At 48.2% G+C, this 14204-nt stretch overlaps 1 protein-coding gene across 1 annotated transcript in view; it reads right to left on the bottom strand.

Moving 5' to 3' along the window:
- Window positions 1-13791, bottom strand: part of snx25 (sorting nexin 25) — a 211699-nt gene extending 197908 nt beyond the window's left edge. Inside the window, exons 1-2 of the mRNA XM_033018822.1 lie at window positions 13575-13791; window positions 12570-12962 (exon numbers count right to left, since the gene is read on the bottom strand). Coding sequence (XP_032874713.1) covers window positions 12570-12842 — 273 coding nt within the window. The 5' untranslated portion in view covers window positions 12843-12962; window positions 13575-13791. The remainder of the gene's footprint in view (window positions 1-12569; window positions 12963-13574) is intronic.
- Window positions 13792-14204: the final 413 nt, after the last annotated feature.

Below are 14204 nucleotides of genomic sequence, written 5' to 3'. Positions count from 1 at the left end.
GCCCAGGACAGAAAGGCCCGATTCGGAATGGGAGGGGGAGTTGAAGTACTGAGCCACCGGGAGATCAGGTTGGTTGTTGCGAACCGAGCGGAGGTGTTGGGCAAAGCGATCGCCAAGCCTGCGCTTGGTCTCACCGATGTAGAGCAGCTGATGCAATAGATGAGGTTGGAGGAGCTGCAGGTGAACCTCTGCTGCACCTGGAAAGACTGCTTAGGTACGTGCATGGAGTCAAGGGGGGAGGTAAAGCGACAAGTGTTGCATTTCCTGCGGTTGCCAAAAGCAAGCGGTTCGGTCTAACAGCAGCATCTCTGCTTGCAGCAGGCAGTTCAATTTCACTACGGCAGGAATATGATGGACCCTGTCTTAAAGTTCCATCACAGAGTCAATGAAGCATGGTTTTGTAAAAGGAACAACAAGGCAAAGTACACGCCACTGATTGGCAAACTATCAGAAAATGTAATGCAATATGAGATACAAGAAGGATCTGTGATGATCGCACTAATGGATTGTGGTGGATGTGCTAACAGTTTGTTCATCTTCAGTATATCATTATCTAATCAGCATACAATGCTGCAAGCAAAGTAATCACAGCAAGCCCTTCAAAGTAAGGAGTTACTTTAATTCCAGGATACTAATTTATCCAGTGTGTTCTCTCGCACACGCCAATCAAGCGACCAGGGGCCGACTCTGCCATGAAAATAGCAGCATGACTAAGGGCACTCAATAGACAATGGGTGCAGGAGTAGGCCATTTGGCCCTTCGAGCCAGCACTGCCATTCAATGTGATCATGGCTGATCATCTCCAATCAGTACCCCGTTCCTGCCTTCTCCCCATATCCCCTGACTCCGCTATTTTTAAGAGCCCTATCTAGCTCTCTCTTGAAAGCATCCAGAGAACCGGCCTCCACTGCCCTCTGAGGCAGAGAATTCCACAGACTCACCATTATTTACGTACGAATTGTGTACACAGACGGTTGGGGAGGCCATCAATGGGTATCTTTAAGGAGATTGACACATTTCTAGGTTCGTCAGGGTGCCAGGGGTTATGGGGAGAAGGCAGGAGAATGGGGTTGGGAGGGAGAGATAGATCAGCCATGGTTGAATGGCGGAGTAGACTTGGTGGGCTGAATGGACCTAATTCTGCCTCGTCTCCTGTGAGGTCATGGAGGGGTATGTGGATAATCTGGAGGTCAACGTTAAGAAGAAGAAGATACGAGATGTCACAGGACACCTCTTGGGCCCCCCTTTCAGTCATGGCTGACCATGGGTGTCTCCAGGGTGCTATTCCCTATATGGAGGATGCCTGTGCGTGACTTTGTTTAACATGGGGAGACCTGTGCACAGACAGCCACCCCACGGTCCTTGAAAGATCTGGGTCAGGATCCATTGACATGGAGTCCAAGACGACTGGAGACCCTTTTCTGCTGCAGCCTTCATCCGCCTTCCCAGCCGTTGTGACGCTCCACTTAGGTCAGCCATCGTCCTCCGCCTGTTCCACCGTTGATGTCTCGGTTGGATTGTTCTTTGTCAGAGACCACCCCCTCGACCTTCCCGCCATGGGTGGCCCTACCAGGAGCATAGCTCCAGACGGCATCGCTCTCAGGATCTCAGGACCACACAAGCTTCTCCACCACGACAAGGTGACAATCCACGGCCAGAGGAGACCCATCCCAGTGTGTTGAACCCAGCATGGGAGGCAATGGCTGGGTCCCTGAGGGAGATCTTTTCAACTTTGTTAACCACAGCTATGCTGTTGATATACTGGACACTGTTTTTCCTTTATGTGTCAGTAGTAGGAACATTATTGGAGATGAGAATAATTCATTTAGGACCACACTTGGTTCCACATGTACTGTAGATTACTCCACATGTGAATAAAGGGACATAATATTACCCTGGATATACTCTTGTTTCTCATATTTGATCATAAAGTGTCTTGCGAGCCTAATGAATCTTACCTGCCACAGATATTTCATTCCCGTTTGCCTCCCTAATTTCTTACGTTTTTAGTTTAGTTTAGTTTAGAGATACAGGCCCTTCGGCCCACCGAGTCCGTGCCGACCAGCGATCACCCCGCACACTGACACTATCTTACACACACTAGGGACAATTTACAATTATACCAAGCCAATTAACCTACAAACCTGCACGTCTTTAGAGTGTGGGAGGAAACCGAAGCACCCGGAGAAAACCCACGCAGGTCACGGGGAGAACGTACAAACTCCGTACAAACAGCACCCATGGTCAGGATCATACCCGGGTCTCTGGTGCTGTGAGGCAGCAACTCTACTGCTGAGTCACCATGCCACCTCTTTTCTACCCAGTATATTCCTCAAGAGACTCCGTAAATCCCTGCTAACCATACTGGATATGTTTCCTTCATCCCCTCTCCCCCCTCCCTCCCCGATCAAACATTTAATATCTTGGTTCTCTAATGTTGCTGTCCTTATCTTTATTCCTTAACAGAACACGCTGACCCCGAGCTCTTGTTAACTCTCTTACAAGACTCCCACTTGTCACTTTGTAATAAAGAAAAAAGGAACTGCAGACGCTGGTTTATACCAAAGATAGACACAAAATACTGGAGTTACTCAGTAAATACTGGAGAAAATGGATAGGTGACGTTTCGTGTCCGGAACCTTCCCAAAACATCACCCATTCATTTGTTTCCAGAGAAGCTGTCTGAGCCGCTGAGTTACTCCAGCATTTTGTGTCTATACCACTTGTCAGTTGTTGCTCCACCCGAGAGCTCCCAATCTACTTTCAGCGGGTCTTACGCTATTGATATCAGTCTTCCCTCAATTCAAGATGTAAACTTGAGATCGAACCGCAGCACTTTCCGTAAGTAAGAGAAATTTGCAGAATTATGGCATTGACCCCAAACTGTTCTACCGACATTTCCATCGCTTCACGTTCATCGCTTAATGTCAGGGTGTCACGGTGGCGCAGCAGCAGAGTTGCTGCCTCACAGCGCCAGAGACCCAGCTTCCATCCTGACTACGGGTGCTGTCTGTACGGAGTTTGTACGTTCTCCCCGTGACCTGCGTGGGTTTTATCCGGGATCTCCGGTTTCCTCCCACACTCCAAAGACGCACAAGTTTGAAGGTTGCCTGACCCAGCACCTTATAGAGAGAGCCTCAGCATTAAGCCCGTCTCACTTAGGAAACCTGAACGGAAACCTCTGGAGACCTTGCGCCCCACCCAAGGTTTCCGTGCGGTTCCCGGAAGTTTTTGTCAGTCTCCCTACCTGCTTCCACTACCTGCAACCTCCGGCAACCAACTGCAACCTCCGGGAACCGCACGGAAACCTTGGGTGGGGCGCAAAGTCTCCAGAGGTTTCCGTTCAGGTTTCCTAAGTGGGACAGGGGCATAACATCCCTGTTTTAGTTTTCCAGTTGTCTTGAAATAAATGCGAGCATTGCGTGGGCCTTCCTTACTACTGATTGGCGATATCCCCGCCATTTTTCCTTGCCACCTGCAACCGTGCTCGTATCCACCTTCGCCGCCAAATTAGTGTAAACGGTCCAAGCAACGCGAGCAAACATCTGTGAGGACATTGGTCGCTATGAGTATAAGCAAATCTCAGAACCACAACCGATTTTAAATCACCAAAATAACAACTATGCAAATCTTTCTCGGCTGAAGTCTATGTACATCTTTTCACTTCATTTTCTAACACTGATCTAGGCAGACTGCCAAATCATTTCTACAGTCACTAATTTGCCCAAAGTTCTCCCACCCACACGCATCCTACAGTAAGATTCATTCACTATTGTTTGCTCTCTGTTTCCCAACATAAAGTGCTCATTTTATTTCCAAGTCCCTCAAATTCATGTTCTCTTTCTTCCTTGGGCTTGCCATTTGAAAGACATTTGGACAGCTGCATGAATAGGGATGAGGGGTGGTCTTATAGAAAGAAGCATACAAACTCCGTAGAGGAATACATCGGGTAGACGCACAGATTCTCTTGCCCAGAGTAGAGGAACCAAGAACCAGAGGGCACAGATTTAAGTTGAAGGGGGAATGATTTAATAGGAACCTGAGGGGCAACTTTTTTTTTTTTTTTTTTTTTTTTTTTTAAATAAAACACATAGATGGGTGTATGGAATAAGCTGACGGAGGAGGTAGTTGAGGCAAGGACTATCGCAACCTTTAAGAAACATTTAGATGGGTAGATTGATAGGATGAGTTTAGACGGAAAGGGGCCAAATGCTGTCAGGTGGGATTAGTGTAGATAGGACATGTTGGTCAGTGTGGACAAATTGGGCCGAAGCGCACGTTTCCACGCAGTATGTCTCCGAATCCAATAGGAGAGATTTAGAAGGATATGGGCCCAAAGCGGACAGTTGGGACTAGCGTAAATGGGGCGCCTTGGGCCGAAGGGCCTATTTCAGTTCTGCATGACTGGCCAACATGATTTATTTTAACTCCTCCCAAACTGATGTGAATGAGTACTTTATTGTCACGTGCATTTCCAAGGTATGCAAATAGTCACCACATAAAGTCACGCTGGCACAGCGGTAGAGTTGCTGCCTGACAGCGAATGCAGTGCCGGAGACCCGGGTTCCATCCCGATTACGGGTGCTGTCTGTACGGAGTTTGTACGTTCTCCCCGTGACTTGCGTGAGTTTTCTCCGGGATCTTCGGTTTCCTCCCACACTCCAAAGACGTACAGGTTTGCAGGTTAGTTGGCTTGGTGTAAATGTAAAAATTGTCCCTAGTGGGTAAATAGTGTTTTCAGCGGATTGCCGGCGACTGTTAAGTTGCCGGCAGTCGCCTGAAAAACCGGCAACTGGAACGGCGACTGTCAGGGTGGAATACACACACACACACACATAAATAGTGTCCATAGTGTTAAAGTGCAGGGATCCCTGGTCGGTGCGGACCCGGTGGGCTGAAGGGCCTGTTTCCCTGCTGGATCTCTAAACTAAACTAAAGATAAAGGGCGCTGAGATAAAGGGTTTGTCCCATCATCTTCCAACTCCCATTTTTCCCCGACTTGTGATCTCAGCCAATTCTTGGTTCCATCCTTTGAAGTTCTTTACTTGCTCCTTCCCACCCTGCAACTCAAGGCACCACGCACTCACTCCACCTCAAGGTCTATATCAGAACCATTGCCGTCTCTATGCTTTACTTCTTTTATAATCTGACACACTGAATGGGTCCCAGAACCACATCGGCCACAAATTACACACTTACAGTATCTTATGCCGTCTGCCAAACCTTTACGTTTCATCAGTGGAACTCTCTTGGCTTCACCCACTTTTGTTGCTATCAGACTCTTATTTCTCTCTTCCTCAGTTCCATTGAAAGGCCCCTCGTCAGAAACATTAAATTTCTGCTTCCACAGATGCTGCCTGACCTGCTCAGTTGACATTAGGCCTTGACTTCAGAGATACAGTGCAGATACAGGCTCTTCGGCCTGCCAAGTCCATGCTGACCAGCGATCACCCTGTACGCACTAGGGACAATTTACAATTTTACCAAAGCCAATTAACCTACAAACCTGTACGTCTTTGGATTGAGGGAGGAAACCGGAGAAAATCCATGCGGTGACAGGGAGAACGTACAAACTATGTACAGACAGCGCCCGTAGTCAGGATTGAACCGGGTCTCTGGCGCTGGAAGGCAGCAACTCTGCTGTTGTGCCACTCTTCTACCCTACAATCTGCATTTTGTTTTTTTGTCCCTTAACCTACAAGGCAAGTCTAACCAGTCTGGCAACTTTCTCCACCATCGCATCAATAACTCTCCACACGTGCTGATAACCACTAATCCATAGCAACCCATCCTATCACAAACATTCCCTTTGTTCTACACATCACTTTCCCTCCCACTGAGAATCTACAATTCTCTCTCCATCCCCTTCCCCTTCCCAGCTCTCCCACTAGTCTTATGGGCCTGTCCCACTTTGGCGATTTTTCAGGGGACTGCCGGCGACTGTCAAGTTGACGGCAGTCGCATGAAAAACCGGCGACTGTCAGGGTGGAATACACACACTCACACAAACACATTGCTTCCTTCACCAGCTCCGTTATGCAGGCGGGGGACAGGGCAAACGGGGAGAGCCCTGTCTAAAAAATTCACACGTTTCAAAGGCAAGGTGATACAGACACGCACTGCGATGAACAGGAAGATTGGCGCTGTAAAAAGACGGCTAAAGCACTGTGTACGGTAAGTCCTTTAAAAGAGGGGGGGAGAGGTGAGAAGGGGGGAGAAGGAGTGGAGACAACTTTTAAGAAACCAGAGATACACGGCTGTGAAGCTCGGCGGACATTTAACATTACCGGTCGGTTATCCTTGGTTCTGAAAATTACTGCTTACGTCTTTTTTCCCCCAATGAGCCAATGAAATTCACCGGTCTACACTGGCTACAACCTACGAGAACCTACGAGAACCTTCGACCTCCTGGCGACCCACTAGGACCTCCTGGCGACCCACCTACGGCACGAGAATTCTTTCTACTCTCCATGGCGGCTTCATTCCAGTCGCCGTTAATTTTTGAACATGTTGAAAGATTCACGATTACCATAATGAGGCCGCGACTAGTTCCCAGAATGCGGGAACTCCTCACGGCCATGAAGGCGACTCCCCGGCAACCACCCGCGAACATGTGGCGACCGTGTAGCGACTGCATAGTCTCCTGCAGTCGCCTAAAAAGTCGCCTAAGTGGGACACGCCCATTACTGTCTCCGACTCCATTCTATCTTTGTCTCGCCTCCTCCCCTAACATCAGTCTGAAGAAGGGTCATGACCCGAAACATCGCCCATTCCTTCTCTCCAGAGATGCTGCCTCACCCGCTGAGTTGCTCCTGCATTTTGTGTCAACCTTCGATTTAAACCAGCATCTGCAGTTCTTCCTTACACCTTCCATTCATTTGTTCTTTGTACCTCTTCATATCTCTCGTTCCCCTCTCCCCTGACACTCAGTCTGAGGAAGGGTGTCGACCCGAACCTTCAGCGACTCCTTTTCTCCAGAGATGCTGCCTGACCTGCTGAGTGACTCCAGCTTTTTGTGTCTATCTTAGGTGTAAACCCGTATATGCAGTTCCTTCCTACACATAGAACACCACAGGAAAACGCCCTTCAGTCCACAATGTCTACGTAATATAATGCTGAGAAAAACTAATCTCTTCTACCCGCACCTAGAACAGTACAGCACAGCACAGGAACAGGCTCCTCAACACACAATGTCTGAACCCAACTAGATGCCAGGATAAACCAAACTCGTCTGCTCGATCATATAGACATAGAGTGATACAGTGTGGAAACAGGCCCTTCGGCCCAACTCACCCACACCGGCCAACAATTTCCCAACTACCCTAGTCCCACTTGCCTGGGCTTGGTCCATAACCCTCCAAACCTGTCCTATCCATGTACCTGTCCATCTGTTTCTTAAACGATGGGATAGTCCCAGCCTCAACTACCTCCTCTAGCAGCTTGTTCCATACACCCACCACCCTTGGAGTGAAAACATTACCCCTCGGATTCTCATTAATTCTTTTCCCCTTCACCTTGAACCTATGTCCCCTGGTTCTCGATTCCCCTACTCTGGGCAAAAGACTCTGTGCATCTATCCAATCTATTCCTCTCATGATTTTGTCTACCTGTATAAGATCTCCCCTCATCCTCCTATGCTTCATGGAATAGAGACCCAGCCTACTCAACCTCTCCCTATAGCTCACACCCTCTAGTCCTGGCAACATCCTCGTAATTCTTTTCTGAACCCTTTGAAGCTTGACAATATACCATTCCATTCCCTGCATATCCTTGTTCCTATCTAAAAGCTTTTTCAATGCAGTAATCACATCAGCTTTCACTACCACCCTTGGCAGCACATTCCAGGAACCCACCACCAGCTCTGTGAAAACCACATCCCTCCATTTCCCATCTAAAGGCCTCTTAAACTGCCCCGGCAAGGCCAGCAGCATAATCCAGGATCAGTCATTACCATGGACACTCCCTCTTCTCCCATCTCCCATCAGGCAAGAGGTACAGAAGTGTGAAAACGCACACCTCCTGATTCAGCCACAGTTGCTTCCCGGCTGTTATCAGGCAACTGAACCACTCTGTCAACAACTAGATAACGGTCCTGATCAAAGATCCTATAGCGGAGCAAGATAGACCACTCCTTGTAAATGCAATGGGCTGACGTGTAGTACGCAACGGAGCGGTACATGGGCCTTTTTTTCATCCATTTCAGTAACCCGACTCGCAGTGTAATCAACGTTGCGGGGGAACAGTTTGTGTTAATAAATTATAATTCTGAAAATGGGGAGAAAATTTTTACCAAAGAACTTTGATTTTTACGATGATGTTTCCGTAACTGGTTTGTGGTCTCCGCACTAGTATCTTTGCTCCGCTATGGGATCTTTGTTGCGGAGACGGAAGCCGGTTATGGAAATGGGGCCGAAAATTGCCCACGAATCTGCCCATGATCGTACTACGTCTTTTTCGTCGAGTGATCTATCTTGCTTGCTATAGGATCTACCGACTACATCATTGTAGAACCTTGGACTATCTTTAATCGGACTGTTACTTGCACTAAACTCTATTCCCTTCATCATGTATCTGTACACTGTGCTCAGCTCGATTGTAATCATGTATTGTCTTTCTGCTGACTGGTTAGCACGCAACAAAAGCTGTTCACTGTACCTCGGCACATGTGACAATAAACTAAACAAACCTTAAGACTCTTCTTGTAAAACCTAACTAACGAAGAGCAGTAAAAAGGGTAAAGAGATTTTTTTTTAAATATCACTGAACAGGAGACATGCAAGGAGGAATAGAAGAGAAAAAGCAGGTAGGGGAACAAATAATAAAAGGCATAAGAGTGTTGCAGATAATAAATCCGTACCAGATCGAGATCAATCTGAAATGAAATGTAGCCCAACGCCAAAATAAACATCATGTAGAAAAGCCAGGTGGTGTTGTCGGAAATTAATCTGTATTCCAGCACCAACTCCAATCATTGCAGGCTATTATCAAATATCACTCACAGGTGCGAGAGCATATGGGGCCAATATTACAGCTATAATGGTCTGATCATATTAAAAAAGTAATCTGAAAATGAATGGCACAATGCTAAAATCAATATCAGACACAGGTCATCGCAAACAGAACTGGTTCTCTCCCGTTTTGTTCATTGAGTTCAGTACCAGAGAATGACAAAGAACTGAAGGTGGTGGGTATATAGAACGCGATGTCAGATGCAGCTTCTATACAACATTTACAAGACCTTTGTGTAGGAAGGAACAGCAGATGCTGGTTTATACCAACGATAAGACACAAAAAGCTGGAGTAACTCAGCAGGACATGGAGAGAAAGAATAGGTGACGTTTCAGGTGAAGACCCGAAACATCACCTGCTCGTTCACTCCAGAGATGCTGTCTGACCCGCTGAGTTACTCCAGCATTTTGTGTCTATCTTTATAAGACACTTGGTCAGATACATGAATAGGATAGGTTCATAGGTTCTTGGGGGCAGAATTAGGCCATTCAGCCCATCAAGTCTACTCCACCATTCAATCATGGCTAATCTATGTTTCCCTCTTAACCCAATTCTCCAGCCTTCTCCCCATAACCCCTGACACCGTTAAGGGCCTGTCCCACTTGGTGATTTTTTCGGCAACTGCCGGCATCATTGACTGACATTTCAGGTCATCAAAAAAGTTGCGGCGTGATTCGACGTGATGACGTATCAACGCGTGGTGTTTCCTCAAGTGTCGCAACATTCTTTTTTGTAGCCGCTGGATTTTGAAATGTTCAAAATCTTTCGCCGACCCTGATACGTCAGTCAATGCGGTGCTGGCTCAAAGGGCCAAATGGCCTACTCCTGCACCTATTGTCTATTGTCAATGACGCCGGCAGTGGCCGGAAAAAATCGCCAAGTGGGACAGGCCCTTTAATATTCAAAAATATGTTTACCCCCGCCTTAAAAATATCCACTGACTTGGCCTCCACAGCCGTAGCCGTGGCAATGAAGTCCACAGATTCACCATCCTCTGAATACAGAGGGATTCGGAAGGATATGGACCAAGTTCGGGTAGGTGGGACTAGCGCAAATGGGGCATCTTGGTCAGCCCGTTTTTATGCTGCATAACTCTATGAAGCGGCAGTCATCCTGCTTCTTGTGATTATCCTGGCCCACTGATTTTTCTTCCTCGGCCTGTGACCTGAGCAACATGTCAGGCACACAAGAAATGTTCTATTTGAATTATAATTGCATCCACCAGCATTGCAAGCATTGCATCCTAGTTCATAAATCCATAAGCACTTATTTGGGGCGGCACAGTGGCACAGCAGTGGAACTAATCCAAATACGTGCAGTCACGGTGGCGCAGCGGTAGAGTTGCTGCCTCACAGCGAATGCAGCGCCGGAGTCCCGGGTTCGATCCCAACTACGGGTACTGTCCGTACGGAGTTTGTACGTTCTCCCCGTAACCCGAATGGGATTTCTACGAGATCTTCGGTTTCCTCCCACATTCCAAGGACGTACAGGTTTGTAGGTTAATTATCTTGGTAAATGGAAAAATTGTCCCCAGTGGGTGTAGGATGGGTGTTAATGTGCGGGGATCGCTGGTCAGTGCGGACCCGGTGGGCCGAAGGGCCTGTTTTTGTGCTGTATCTCTAAACTAAACTAAATCTCTATACGAAACTGCTGCCTTACAGCACCAGAGATCCGATTCGATCCTGACCTCGGGTGCTGTCTGGTGTATATTCGCTCCATGATTGCGTGGGTTTTCTCCGGGCTCTCCGGTTTCCTCCCACATTCCAAATACGTGCAGCTTTGTAGGTTCATTGGCTTCCGTAAAAAAAAATTGTCCCTAGAGTGTAGGATAGTGTTAGTGTACGGGTGATTGCTGCCCAGCGTGGACTCGGTTGGGCGAAGGTCCTGTTTCCACACTGTATCCAGAGGGTGGTGAATCTGTGGCAATCATTGCTACAGACAGCTGTGGAGGCCAAGACATTGGGTGTTATTAACGTGGAGATTGAGAGGTTCTTGATTAGCAAGGGTGTCAAAGATGAGGAGGAGATGGCAGGAGAATGGGATTGAGAAGGACAAATAGTCAGCCGTGATTGAATGGCGGAGTAGACTCGAAGGGCCGAATATCCAAATGCTGCTCGTATATCGTCATAGGTTCTAGGAGCAGAATTAGGCCATTCGGCCCATCAAGTCTTCTCTGCCATTCAATCATGGCTGATCTGTCTTTCCCTCTCAACCCCATTCTCCTGCCTTCTCCCCATCACCCCTGACACCCTTGCTAATCAAGAATCTGTCAATCTCCACCTAAAGAGAGTGATAACATGGGAAAACATACAGGAAATAGGCAGAGAGGCGATGATACAAGCAGATGTACATTTATTTTAAAATATCATTTTAAATTATCATTTTTTCTGGGGCTAACACCAATTGTCATTTAGGTTGAGACCTTTATTAGCGCGAAAGGTGGGACTGTAAAACAGTGGGCGAGAGGTGTACAAGATAATCTTCCCCTCAGCTGACAATAGACAATAGACAATAGGTGCAGGAGTAGGCCATTCGGCCCTTCGAGCCAGCACCGCCATTCAATGTGATCATGGCTGATCATTTCCAATTAGTACCCCGTTCCTGCCTTCTCCCCATATCCCCTGACTCCGCTATCTTTAAGAGCCCTATCTAGCTCGCTCTTGAAAGTATCCAGAGAACTGGCCTCCACCGCCCTCTGAGGCAGATGACAATGAACCATTCTATATTTCCTTTGACCATTGTCGCCTTTGATCCCACATTTTCACACCTTTCCCTTCCCTATCTCTATGCCTCCCTCTCCCCTGACTCTCAGTCTGAAGAAGGGTCTTGACCTGAAATCTCACCCATTCCTTCTCTCCAGAGATGCTGCCTGTCCCGCTGAGTTACTCCAGCATTTTGTGTCCCTCTTCGGTGTAAACACAGCATCTGCAGTTCCTTCCTCCTCCACGCTGGCTATGGGTGATGCCTGCAGGTGGTGATGGGACGTGTGGGCAAGTTGGGCCTGTTTCCGCGCCGTAAGACTCTTATATGACTCTCTACAAAGCCTTGAGTGCACTGGGCATCAACGGAAGGGAGAGGAGGAGAGCCATCGAGAACACCACAGAGGCAGCGGAGAAGGCCTCGAGATGGCTCTGGATCAGGAGAGGAGGTCCATGGGGAGGAGCGAATGCCACCTGAATACTATGTCTGTGGAATTCTCTGCCTCAGAGGGCGATGGAGGCAGGTTCTCTGGATGCTTTCAAGAGAGAGCTAGATAGGGCTCTTAAAGATAGCGGAGTCAGGGGATATGGGGAGAAGGCAGGAACGGGGTACTGATTGGGGATGATCAGCCGTGATCTCATTGAATGGCGGTGCTGGCTCGAAGGGCCGAATGGCCTACTCCTGCACCTAATATCTATTGTCTATAACACAAGTGGTGGTCTGATCAACCACGGCCGGGTCGCATCTGATGTTGAAAGACCCGAAACACCCAATGACCCCAGGTTACATCACTGAAGGTGTGTTCAGGTGCATCAAGAGATGTATTGTTTTTTTTAAATCAATAAATTGCAACAACTTACCGTGAGCTGTCGCAACAAGGGGGACACGCCGAGAGGTCTCTCCTCCCTGGGGAAACGTGGCGCCTTGGTGTTGCTTTGCTTCGCCAGCACCAGGAAGGTGCCCAACAGCAGGCTGCTCAGGGACAGCGCCGAGTAGAAGACGAGTCTGCTTAGAAGCCAGGCGAAGAAGGGCGACGACTCCTCCACCGACCGGGAGAGAGAAGCGGCGAAGAAGCAAAGCGCGGCCAGCAGAAAGTAGTAACCGCTTCTGCCATCAGGACGCATCGTGACCATCGCATGTCCTCCAGCTCAAACCAGCTCGACCTCCCCTTAAACACATCCACGTCCATAACACTTGCAAACATGTAGACTCGGGGGCACTGATGAAGACTCCGGGGTTTAAATCCGCGGCACCTGGGGAAATATTACAAAAATATACTATTGACAATCGACAATCGTCCGGGAAAAAAAAAACACCCTCTCAAAATGCAAGATTAAATGTAAATAGGCAACCGAGCATTGTCACACACAGGGGACTGGAGCTCACTCGAGGGTACAAACCACCGTAGCATGCAGTTGCTTCTGTGACAAATCTAGAGGTTTGTCATCTCTTTTGTAAATGTGAGTCTCCGGTAAATACAAATCGCTGCTCCTGATGTTTGCCAGATCATCTCTTGGGCAGTTGTTTTGAAAGGAGGCGAGCGAGTGTGTGTGTGTGGGTGTATTTATGTGTGTGTATGTGTATGTGTATGTGTATGTGTGTGTGTGTGTATGTATCAAAATTCTACGGTGGACTCAAAATGCTGGAGTAACTCAGTGGGTCAGGCAACATCTCCGGAGAGGAGTGGGTGACGTTTCGAGTCGAGACCCTTCTTCAGACCCGAAACGTCGCCCATTCCTTCTCTCCAGAGGTGCTGCCTGTCCCGCTGAGTTACTCCGGCGTTGTTGTGTGTGTTTCTCCCATCGAATGAAACCAGCAGCATCTTGCAGTTCTTTCCAGCACGATATCAAAATTCGACTACAGACCTCCAGCCTTAACGTCGAGGAGGAGGTGTCTCCCAGCTCCCCTTCCATCAGTGGGAGAGAGGACGGCAGGAGCCCATGTCCGAAACGCTGCTCTCTCCCTTCCTTACATCCATCGGACGGAGGTGTTTGTTCCTCGGACGTGAGGCAGGCGGCGATGAGCCGTCACTTTGCAAATCCGCCGGTTTCCTGCGTCCTCGGCGTCAGAGCAAAATCCGGAAAGGAAACATCGTCTTAAAAGGGGCAAGGTCCAAACCAGCCTGGGTCCAATCGCTGTTCGTACGCCCGAGGGCCACTGAATCCGAGACCATATGCTTCACAGGAAGAGGGCGCTTTAAACAAAAACAAAAAAATAATAATGATAATAATGGAAATATTAAAGGGCGTCTGCCTGCAACTGGGTGGAACGAGAGGCATTAGGTCTCGTTACAAACCACAAGAGGCGTGGATGAAGCTCTGACCTCAGGACACGGTTGTAATTACATGTCGCCATATAACACTCGTGTACACAGCGAGCCAAACATGAATTAAATGTCAATAGACAATAGGTGCAGGAGTAAGCCATTCGCCCCTTCGAGCCAGCACCGCGATTCAATGTGATCATGGCTGATCATCCCCAATCAGTACCCCGTT

The sequence above is a fragment of the Amblyraja radiata genome, chromosome 3 (genome assembly GCF_010909765.2).
Source record: "Amblyraja radiata isolate CabotCenter1 chromosome 3, sAmbRad1.1.pri, whole genome shotgun sequence".
Taxonomy (NCBI): Eukaryota; Metazoa; Chordata; class Chondrichthyes; order Rajiformes; family Rajidae; genus Amblyraja; species Amblyraja radiata.
This window is presented reverse-complemented; position numbering and strand designations above follow the sequence as displayed.